Here is an 11362-nt window from a genome sequence, read left to right as displayed (position 1 = left end):
CTAGCGGACTTTCTAAGGCTGCAAAGGGGTAGGCAAGGCTGCCTACAGCTTTTCACTTCCCATCTTCCCAGGTGAGCTACCCCGCTCCCCTCTTATAACACTCTCCCTCCCCGGAGTATCCCCACGCCAGCTCTGGAGCACAAGATCCTGTATCTCCAGCCCGTGCCCTTTCCAGTTCCAGTGCTTCCTCCTTTCCCGCCCAAACTACCACCCACCCCTCCTGGTCCATCAGTCATCCTCCAATCTTCTGACCTCACCAAACTCATTTTGTCCCCGGAGAATGGACACTGCTCTGGTGCCAGGTTAGTCATACCACCCTCTTGAAAAGGAAATCCTTTGAGTTTTTAAATTTTTATGGCCCTGTGGAACCCTACTCCTTTGGCTCCACCTCTCCCTTGTTTTCACATTCTCTGATCTCTGAAAAAGAAATCCTTCTTGGAGAAATAACTTCTTAGTCTGAGAAAGACAAAAATGGGGATTATGGGCCATGGGAGCCATACAAAAAAAACCCCTGAAATCCAGAAGTAAGGGGATGAAGGGAGTTGGGTAGAAGACCAAGAAGCACCAAGTTCAATAAGGGGTGCGATATTGCCAAAAGTCACAGAAGCAGATGGAACCCCAAACTGCCAGTACCCAGTAAATTTTAGAAACCAAGGCTTCTGTTTTGTGGGGAGAAGGGCCGGGACTTTAGCTCAGTGGCATAGCACCTGCCTGGTAAGCGTGAGGTCCTGAAGTTCAATCCCTGGTACCCCTCCCCCAAAGCCTGCCTGTTTTCTGGGGAGGGGAGAAAAGAAAACCTAACATTTTATGAACCATCTATTATGAACCAAGTAGTTTTAAACCTTACCTTACTGAAACCCTTCAACACTCCAAGAAGTAAGCCTTAGCATGTTTTATAGGTAAGACAACAGAGAGAACGCAAGCATGCAATTTACTTAAGGTATTTAAGTGGTGCCACTAGATTTCTTTTTTTCTTTTATTCTTTTTTTTTTTTGGTACCAGGGATGGAACTCAGGACCTTTTATTTGAGAGGCACACGGCGGCACCACTGAGCTAAATCCCCAGCCTGATGCTGGTAGATTTGAAATTAAATGAGGCTGACTCTGAAATCCATGCTCTCTTCAGGGTATCACAGAAGAGGAAAGGGAAAGGAGCTGTCAGCTGGTGGGAGCTGACCAGTAGGCCTTCTGATAAGAGAACAGACCAGGGCCAGGGATTTAGCTCAGTGGTGCCACCACCTATCTGCCTTTCAAGTGCAAGGTCCTGAGTTCAATCCCCCGTACCACACCCACACAAAAAAGAGAGAGAACAGACCAATAGTGCACAAACCATAGACCACACATCTCTGTAGAAGGAAGGTGGGAAGGAAGCAGATTTCTCACCAGTTGAATTTATTAGCCTATCCCTAAGCACAGGGGACACCTGAAAAAATTGAAGCTAAACAGGCAAGTTGTGGCCTGGTCTGGGGAAGGGTATAACTCTTCCTCGTCTCACTGCTTCTTCCTTCCCTAGCTCTCAAGGAATTCCCTGAACTTAGAATGAGGGAAGGGCAGTTACAGTTAATGGGAAATTTACAGGATTATAATTAACCACCCATAGAGATATTCTGGGCACTTTCAGGATGCTAGCCTGCTAAATATTTGTCAGCTGTTGCCTAAAGTTGCTTAGTAGACACCAGCACCTGGTAGCTGGAGGTCCACCGTTTGTGTGGAATCACTCCTGTTACTGCACTCACAATATTCAAGAGACCCACTGGAAGTCCCAGGATCTTAAGATAAAGAAGACCTAGGCATTTGTTCGTTTGTATCGGGGATTGAACTCAGGACCTTGCGCTTGCAAGGCAGACAGCAGAACCACTGAGCTAAACCCCCGGCCCAAGGCCTAGCTTTTTATATACCCTAATTTATCTCCAGGGCAGATGAACCTGTTTAAGAGCTGAACAAAACTCGAGATTTTACCAGGGACCCAAAAAAAAGCAAGAGGAGGGTTTTACAAAAGGCTAAGAGCCTCAGTGTTGTATGGGGAAGGTGTAGCATAAGCATATGAAGAAACACATTTCTAGAGGTTTCTGATTTTCAGTGGATCCCAGAAAATCTTTGCTGGTTCCATGTATGCTTGCTACATGACTGGCTTTCCATTTGATCCCCATTTGATCAGTATTACCTAGGTGACTGTACTTGTAATCTTATTGGTTGACCACTGTTTTGTCCCACCTCATACTCACCTTGTGATTTCCTATTGGATCAATATTACCCAAGCAACTATATTTACCATTTTATTAGTTGACTATAGTTTTGTGCCTCCTTGAATCCACCTCACTTTGTGGCTTTGCTCAATAATACACCCTTAAGAAGTGGGGTTGGCAGGTAACCCACTTTCTGGACCCCATTCCGTCTCTCTTAAACAGAAGTTATCTTCCTCTCAACAAATTCATCCTACTCTTAACCTCTGTTGTTCCTATACATTCTTCAATTTTAGAGAACATGGACTTGTCATTTCAAACATGTAGCAGGTTGGGAGTTATGTTTCCTTTATATTATTTGGAGGTCCATATATCACATGCTCTATATCACCAGTACTGAAGGAAAAACAGAAACAAAAACATAATTTCTCTCCAGGGCAGATATACCTGTTTAGGAGCTGAACAGAGTAGCCTGGAGCTCAAGGTCCAGGAGAGGTGGGGCAGCTCCACAGAGATAGACCCAAGAATTACAGAAAACACAATGGTCTGAGGAAAGAGTACTCACCATTCTACTGTGGTGAGGGTCCTGGCTGTCTGCTTGCCACTATGCAAGATAAAGGAATATAAGAATAAAGACCACCATTAACATTACCATAGAATCAACACATCCCAGACTACTACCCCTGAACTTCTCTACAATTCTTAATTCTCCTCCCTTACAGAGGACCCAGCCTCCCCACAAATCCCCATACCTGAGAGAGGCAAAGGGATCTACATAGGGAGAAAGCAACAAGTGATTCTGCAGAGCATGAAGTCAGCCACAAAGCTCTGGAATAGGAATGAATGTTATCCAAGCTTATTCAACAGAACTCAAGAGTCCCAATTATCAGACAGAAGAAGAAAGGTAGAAAACTAAATCCTGTAGATTGCATGAGACCAAAAGAAATGCCAGCTCTGGAGACAAGAGCTCCATATTTGGTCCTGGTGGGGGCATGACTGCACAGGACGGCTCTCCCAGTCTGAGTGAGGGAGTGGCACCCCCCTGACCTGTTACTGGGGGCAGAGTCCAGAGCAGAGGACAAGAGGGAGAGGACCACAACTTGTGATAAGAAAAATAACAGGGCTGGACAGGTCCTGCTAAGCATACTTGACACCAAGTGGGGAGGAGGTCATGGGGAGGAGGCCACACAACTGGGACAAATTCCAACCAGCCAGGCCGCAGAGTCAGAATCTGTCAAATGGATCCGAGTAACAAGAGATTTCAGGGTGAGGTCTCAGGGAGCCAGGCCCTGGTTTCACTAACACATTCCTTCATGCCTTCTGTGCTCACAGGGACAGTGTTGCAAAGCCTCGCAAGAGCTGAGGAGATAAAAGCCTTCTTCTGTGACCCTGCCCATGTCCCAGATTACAGTACCCTGCTTTCTCAGCCCACCTTCCCTCTTGGGGGAGCCCGCAAGCCGCAAGCCAGAATGAGGTGCTGCCTCACCGCCTACTGGCACGCAGCCTCTGGGAAACGGAGGGAAGCTAGGAGGAACAACGACCAGGCCCGGGAAGCCTAGGGTTTCCGGACCTAGGTAATCCGGTCCCGGAGGGACTGGCCAGGCTGGTTCGGAATTCCAGGTGCCCAGGCTCTAGGGGCGGAGCCTAAAGACCCGGAGGCGGAGCCCCAAATGACAGAAGGCGGGACTCTAGAAAGCCGGTGGGTGCCTGGGCGGTGCCAGGCAAGACGTGGTCGTTCGGTTCCTAGGCTAGCAGTGCACAGGGCACAGTGACTCACCCAGGCGGTGTCCGCCAGACCCTCCAAGGCAGCACTCTCACCACTTCCGTCTCCCGCAGAGGCTGAGGCCGTGCGGCACCAACCCCACCACGGTGCCCTTTTCCCAACCAATCGTATCTCTGGCCTGCGCCCGCCCTAGCCAATGACCACATTAAACCCCGCCTTGCCTCACCACCACGCAGCCACCGCCCTCACTCTCTATGTCGCTCATTGGCCCAAAGAGCAGACGCCCTCCCAGCCGTTAGCCTATCGAGTGTCCGAAGACGAGGCTATACTTGCAAAAAGGAGGCGCGGCGCCGGAGAGGAGACGCGACCAATGGGAAATCACAGCGCGTCCCTGCGGCAGCCAATAGAAGAGAAGTAAAAGGGGCCGCGCGGCAGCGGCTGCTACGGCTGCGGGGGGCCGGAAGTGGGGACAGCCTGTCGCCCACTGGTAGCGCAATTGAAGGCGGGGCATTGTAGGAACACGGGACTTGAAGCTACTTCCGGTGACGATCCTGCGGTAGGGGTGGTTTCTCAAATAAATCTCGGGTGACACCTCAGTTTATTCAGTTGGGCTTGGGTTTCGTTTCGGTCTTCCAACCTCAAAGCGAAAATGGGAGGAAAATCCGCAGGCTAGGAGAAGCAGGTGGAGTAGGACTGAAGCTTGGTCTGGATCTTCCACCGGTGGCGCTGGGGTTTGCCCTATTCTATTTTGACAGCTTCCTCTATCCTTTTCTGCCAGCCAACGACCCTGCCATTCTTCATGACCTGCATAGTAGCTAGTCTTGAGTAAAGATCTCTCCCCTGAGAGAAAGGAAACCTGGATCTGAGACTGCCACTAACTAGCTTCAGCCTTCTAGTCTGTAGAGAGGAAGGGAACAGGACTCTCTCCCAAGGACTTAGCTCTTTCCTCTGGAGACCCAGAGCAGGCAAAGAGGACGGAAGATGGCCGCCAGAGGTCGCCAGAGCCCCGAGACGTCACCCCAGCCAGACAGCAGAGAGAAGTTGATTCAGATTCTCAACGGATAGCCAGCCTCAGCTCCAGTGGGCCTGAACACTTTAATACCAGGCCCCTGGGCTGAAATGTCCTGGCGTATTTGTTTATGGAGCACTGGAACTGTTGTACAATTAGTAAGTTTCAGGAACACAAGAACGTTTCCTGTTTCATTATTTTAACCCCACGGGCGAGAACTAGCTGAAGCTTAATATTTGAGAACTCTCCCAGGACAATGACTGTGTTTTTATTCACTGCCAGCACTTATTGTAGTGCTGGGAGATTATAGGGCCTTCAGCAGTTTTGTTCAGTGCTATACAACAGGATTTCCACAGTCTACAGCTTAATTCTACATAGTCCTTTTCCCAGACCAGACAACACAGGAAATTAGGTTGCATGCATTTATCACCTTGTATTTTCCCCCAAGAGCTGATAACAAATTCAAAACTGCTACAAATTTGAAGATATTGTGAAAGGCCCAGGCTCTAAATAAGAGGCAGGATCGATATAGACATTAAGATGAACAGGCCAGGCTATAGGGGATGAACTCTTTCATCCTTTCTCCCTTCCCTACTAAAACCCAGTAACCAGCATCTCCCACCCCTTAGTATTTCATCCTAGGACGGTGGTCTCCAGGAGGTGGTAAGAATACAGACAGGGACACCAGAAACCACCTATAGATTAAACTTTATTTCCTCTGAGTCTCTGGGGAGTCAGCAGGGATGTAAGGCGAAGTGGCAGTAGCTGCAGGGGCCTGAGCAGACAGAGCTGGTGTAGCAAGGGGCTGGCATGGACAGGAAGAAGAGATTTAAATATCCAGGACCAAAAGCCAGTTAATGGGTCTCCTTCATCTGTCTTTGGATTTTGTGTAGCATCTCCTGCATCCGCCGCAGCTGGAATAGGCACATGCATCAAAATGGGGCCTTCTGGAGAATCCTATGGTATTGGGGGGAGTGTCCCCAAGCTCTAATCCCTTGAGTCGGTGTTGGTAGTTCTGAGATATGACAGAGATTGAGCAGAATCACCAACTGACATCCCAAATATGCTTCAGATCCAGGAATCTACTCCCCAACCAAGAGATACTGAGGTTTATGATCAGAGGACCACCCAGGCTATCAACCCTACCATACTGCTCTCACCTCCTCATCTTTCTCTCGGATTAGCTTCTCAGTTTCTGGATCTGTCCCAGGAGGGACAGCAGGAATGGGGAAGTCAGTACCACTCTCTCGCGTCAGTTTGCTGACAGGAAGGAGAAAGGAGGGTTGGTAAGGCTAGGGGGACCCCAGCACCAGCTTGGGCTGAGCCCAGACCCTACAGAAGAACAAAGGAAGAGTTTGGTCTCCCCCAAGGCTTCTGGTCATACTTGCGATTCCGTTCCTTCACCACCAGGCGGGTCATGCTCTGGATGCACTGTGCCCGGTAGTTCTCATAATGTGTCTCTCGTGTCACATCCTTAAGGTCCTGCATGTGGGTACGCACCAGCATTGTCCTCAGCTTCACAAAGTCGCAGTGCCCTGGGTTTTCCACTGCATAGCAAGGCCAGGGGTCAGCCAGGGGTGTGGGGAGGGAAGAGCCGCTAAGGGCAAGGAGATAATGTGGTCACAAAGTCAGTGTTTTACCTTCTACAATGCCCCAAGGGTAAAGTCGGCCCCGAACTCGCCGCCCTCTGGCCTCTACCACAGTGTTGCTGCCAATTACTGCAAATGGGATGCTTTCCTGAAAAAAGTAAGGGGTACCTATTAGCACCCCTTGTTCTCACCTGTTCCTTTCCACTTTTATCTTCATCTTCTCTGCTTCACTCTAGGAAGCCAGGGTCTGCTCCCACCCCAAAAGCCTGTTCTTATATGGAATTCTGCTCCCCTCTTCTGCCCAGAAGAAACAATACGGGAAGGGATGCCCTGGAGTGGCCCCACCTTTAGGGCTTGGTCCTGTAATTTGAAGTCCTCATCCTCATCAGAGTCACAATCTGGAAACTGATAGATCTTGATTCCAAAGTGCTCAATATCCTCCCGGATCTGGCAAACAGATGAGGAGCCCACAGTTCTGCAAACTCCATCCTTTCTAGAAGCCCACCTGCTCCCCTCCCCCACCAGCTTCCCTCACTTTGCGTTTCTTGAGGTCCACTTCAGGACGCGTCAGTGTGTCCGCCTTAGCCAAGACAGGCACGATGTTGACCCGCTGATGCAAGGCCTTCATGAATTCAACATCCAATGGCCGGAGCCTGGGGAACAGGAATCTGTGACCACTTGCTAGTGGCATCCCTACCCCTGGTGCTCTTGGCCTGTTCCCTTGTCAGCACCCGGTGGTGCCATGAGCCTCAGGCTGGGATCATACCCGTGGCCGAAGGGTGAGATGAAGTACAGGCAGCAGTGCACCCTGTTGTCTTGGATGTTCTTGCGGTTCAGCCCACTCTCATCTCGGAAATACTGCTCAAACTGCTGGTCGATGTATTCTGCCACAGGCTTCCAGCTGGGGTAGAAACAGACAGGCAGAGAAGCTATGGGAGTGGGGGCTGCCTAGTGAGCTCTGGGACTGCAGAGAAGGAGCCTGTGCCCTAAGCAGTATTTTCAAAACATTGTTATCACCTGGTTTGCTTTACTGCACCTTCAGGGAAACACCTGCCTGGTACAGGGATGTATATCATATGTTCTGATAGAAAACCAGAATGAGTACACAAGCAGAGTTCAATAAATACTATTTTGATGAGAAGAAAAAGGCCCAGATGACCCCCCAAAAATCCAAAGAATAGCAATTAGAGGCCAGGGAAGCCCTAAGTCAGGTCATAGGCTAGCTTCAAGACTTTGCTCATGTAGTTGCCTCCCTTTCCTCCACCTCTCCAAACCTAGTCTACCCTTGAAAGCACTATCCAAGAACTAGGTCTTCCATGAAAGCTCTTTCAACTACATCTCTACACACTACTGTCCCCCGCTCTTCACTACACAGCTGTATGTGAATACACACACACACACACAGTCCTCCACCACATAACGATATTTCCATCACCTTGGGATTCCACATACCAGTGGTCCCATAAGAGTATCTCAGAGCTGAAAATTGCCATCATAACACTACAGCACCAGTGCATGATGTTTATGGTGTTGCTGGTGTAAACAAACCTACTGTGCTGCAGTCATATAAAGGTGTAGCACGTATACATATGTACAGTACATAGTATCTGATGATGATAAATGATCATGTTACTGTTTTATGTATTTACTATATACTTTTATAATTAGTGTGTGACTTATAAAAAATTGTAGTTATGCCACAATAGCCTTATACATTTCATGCTTATAACATCTCCTTTTTATTTTTCTTATTAGTACACATTTATAATTCTTTTTGAGACAGGGTCTTGCTACATTGCCCAGGCTAGACTTGAACTCCTGGGCTCAAGTTATCCTCCCACTTCAGCTTTCTGTGCATGTGTAGCTGGGACTACAGGCACATGGAACTGTACTCAGTTACAGTGTCTCTTTATAAATGAAAAGGTTAAACTGAGAGCAGCTAAATGTTGTTTCAGATCATTTGCTCAGTAAAGTCTCTAGCAACCTGAGTTCCTGGCTTTCTGACTTAGCTTGGTAGGCCTGCCATGATGCATACACATGTTAAAAAACTGCTTCCCATCACTAGACTGTATTCCTCTCAGAGACAGGAACCATTTATACTTGTTCTGTATTCCTTAAAATGTACTAGGCTGAACACCTAGTACATGCTCATAAATTTGTGTTGGTTGACTGAAAGTATATATGGAGGTACCCCATGAGGTAGAATTATTGTTAAGAGACATGTTGAAATGAAATCATTATTGAAATTACTATTATTATGAAGGTTAAAAGGAGGAAAGTAGGGGCGGGGATTTAGTTCAGTGGTTTTCTGCCGCCTGCCTTGTGAGCACAAGGACCTGAGTTCGATCCCCAGTACCCCCCCCCAAAAAAAGGAGGGAAGTAGATTAAAGGAGAAAGTGGTACTTGCTATAGTAGGAATTGGCATGGGTCGGGAGAGTTTCAGGGCAAGCCACTCACTGAGACATACTGCTAGAACAGGAAGGAGGATGTTGATGATATGGAGGTCATCTTCCCCCATCAGGATATATATGGAGACCAGGAGACTATGTACCATGAACTAGCTCAGTGCTATGGAAGAATGAAGAAACAGCCCTCCCCCAGGGTTCAGACTATGAAGCTGAAGACGAACCAGTTAGCTGTGCTCAAAGTCACATGTAATGATAAGGCATGTGATGGGGATTCAGAGCACAGAAAAGGTTGAAGGTGATTAGTCTGTGAGGCAATTAACCAGGGTCAGCTCGACAGGTGGATGACCGGTGCAGTCCCACAGGGACCCTCACTTAAAAAGGCCCATGCTTTGTGTGATACACCATCATCTTGAAATCCTTGATAATTTCGAACAAGGGGCCCCACAGATTATATTGCTGGCCTTGCAATTATTGTCGTTAAGATTCATGAATGTAAATAGCTTCTTTATAGTTTTCAGTATGGAGGCATCACTCTGGGGGGTTTTCAGATCAACTGGGTGAGATGGTAACAGCTGGTTTTTTGTTGTTGTTTGTTTTTTAATAGAAGAAATAGACTGTAGCCATTTGCTCAAGATCATGGAGTTAGTAAGTGCCAAACAGGTCTGAACTCTCAGGTCTCTGAGTACTATCTAACTTCTTCATCAAAGGTATTACCTTTTTCCTCTTTTTTTCATCCATTAGCCTCATCTACATCCTTAATCTAACCATTACCAAAGCATCTCTCTAGTTCATTGAAAAATAAAAAGAGAGGGATGAGGGAGTGTGTGTGTGCACCTGTGGCAAAAACACCTTTGCTTTTGGCAGGGAGCCGAGAGAATGTCTGGAGTTGAAATCAATTTCTACCCTTTTTTTCCTTTTGCCTCTTCTTTCCTCCCTTCACCCTCCTCCTTGTTCCTCCATCTCCCCTTTAACAGGACTTATCTGCAGCATATAAAATGTTACTGGTAAAAAGAAAGGAGGGAGGGTAATTTTACTGAGCACCTACTACTATGTCAGGCCCTATGCTATGTTTTCACGTGTTCCCTTTTTGAAAATTTTTTTTCTTCTACTGCATCCCCACCCTCATTATAGAATTACAGGTCAGAGTTGGAAGGAACATTAGAAACCATCCTCTCACTTTACAGAAGAGACAGCTGTCCAGTAAGGGGAATGACAAAGCACTTCCTCCTGACAAGTACGGTTATATCGTTGCTTATACAAACCCTCGTGTATCTATGGAGTAGGTGGGTGGGTCTGGGGCAGCTGGGGTTATGCTTGGTCAGACATACCACTCTGTGTTGTTGAGTGCATCCCCAAAACCTGGTGTGTCCACAATGGTGAGCCGCAGCCTCACACCTTTCTCTTCTATATCCACTGCATGCTTAGTGATCTCCACAGTTTGCATGATCCGCTCTGGAGAAGGGGGAAACTGAGGCGAGGGCAAGGGCAGGGACCTGCCCAGTCAGGACAAACTGCCCACCCATCAGCTTTGCTGCCCAGACTGCCTCATCTCCACCCCCCACCCCCCTCCCACCACCACTTCCTATCCCCAGGCTGCCTGAAGGCCTGTTCTCTGGGAACCAGCAAGGAGCACATTTCCCAACACAGGAAATGCCAGTGGCTGTTGGCTCTGTCCCCAGCTTCTTCTCTGCTCCAGGCTTTTTGCTTGGATTCCTGGAATCCTCTGGGAGTCAGAGAGATTCATTCAGAGCAGCATTCTGGTCCCTGCCCTGCTTCAGCACCCAAATCTCTAGGGAGCTGGCTGGTGGGTTGCCAGGCCAGACAGGCCTATGGAGAGAGATACATCAGTCTCTCTAGGAAGCTATGGTTTCCAGCATGCTGACAGGGCCCTGGTGCCCCTGACTTGGTGAGTATGTTTGTGATTTTAACTTCTCAAAACAGATCTGCCTCTCCATGCTCCTCTCCTTTCCTTACCTTCAGCATTCAGGAGCTTCCGGTCCTGGTATAGATCAGTGAGGAAGAGGCTATTCACAAGAGTGGATTTACCCAGACCAGACTCTCCTGACAGAACAGAAGGAAGAGGCACCAAATCAGAAGGTAAGATCTTCAGCTCTGTGGTAACTGCTTACCAACTGACACTAGACTAACCAAACAGCACTTTAGAGCTGGAAGGAAGCAGTGAGATCAGCTTATCCAGTCTTCTTATTTGAATGAAGCCAACAGACAGCAAGAGGTCACCAAAGGTTACAGAGAAAGGTAAAATAAAACTGTGAATTAAGGGCTCTTTGCACCTCTCTCCCTGTTGACCCCATATACACATTTTTGGCCATCAAAGGCTTCTGGCTATTTTGCAAAAAAGGCAAAGAAGCCATCTGCTTAGCAAGTGCAAAGTCCCGAGTTTGATCCCAGTACCAAAAAAAAAAAAAAAAAAAGAAGCCATCGGTGGTTTTC

General features: G+C 47.9%; 2 protein-coding genes across 16 annotated transcripts in view; both read right to left on the bottom strand.

Moving 5' to 3' along the window:
* Mtmr4 (myotubularin related protein 4) overlaps positions 1-4120 on the bottom strand; it is a 26033-nt gene extending 21913 nt beyond the window's left edge. Inside the window, exons 1-2 of one of the 3 annotated variants that reach the window (XM_010620254.3) lie at positions 3960-4120; positions 2748-2786 (exon numbers count right to left, since the gene is read on the bottom strand). In XM_010620254.3, coding sequence (XP_010618556.1) covers positions 2748-2750 — 3 coding nt within the window. In that variant the 5' untranslated portion in view covers positions 2751-2786; positions 3960-4120. Of the gene's footprint in view, positions 1-2747; positions 2787-2934; positions 3584-3668; positions 3922-3959 lie in introns of those variants that run through there. The other 2 variants (XM_010620257.3, XM_010620255.3) reach the window with 2 other exon arrangements.
* A 1475-nt stretch (positions 4121-5595) lies between these two features.
* Positions 5596-11362, bottom strand: part of Septin4 (septin 4) — a 25518-nt gene continuing 19751 nt past the window's right edge. For 6 of the 13 annotated variants that reach the window (XM_010620265.2, XM_010620264.3, XM_010620267.2 and 3 more), the window contains 9 exons: positions 10886-10972; positions 10240-10363; positions 7270-7404; positions 7039-7156; positions 6849-6950; positions 6555-6651; positions 6299-6461; positions 6075-6174; positions 5601-5929 (listed from right to left, as the gene is read on the bottom strand). In XM_010620265.2, the coding sequence (XP_010618567.1) occupies positions 5783-5929; positions 6075-6174; positions 6299-6461; positions 6555-6651; positions 6849-6950; positions 7039-7156; positions 7270-7404; positions 10240-10363; positions 10886-10972 (1073 nt within the window). In that variant the 3' untranslated portion in view covers positions 5601-5782. Of the gene's footprint in view, positions 5930-6074; positions 6175-6298; positions 6462-6554; positions 6652-6848; positions 6951-7038; positions 7157-7269; positions 7405-10239; positions 10364-10885; positions 10973-11362 lie in introns of all 13 variants that reach the window. The other 7 variants (XM_010620272.3, XM_010620270.3, XM_010620258.3 and 4 more) reach the window with 6 other exon arrangements.

The sequence above is a fragment of the Fukomys damarensis genome, unplaced genomic scaffold (assembly GCF_012274545.1).
Source record: "Fukomys damarensis isolate Sample0158 unplaced genomic scaffold, DMR_v1.0_HiC HiC_scaffold_13, whole genome shotgun sequence".
NCBI classification, from domain to species: Eukaryota; Metazoa; Chordata; class Mammalia; order Rodentia; family Bathyergidae; genus Fukomys; species Fukomys damarensis.
This window is presented reverse-complemented; position numbering and strand designations above follow the sequence as displayed.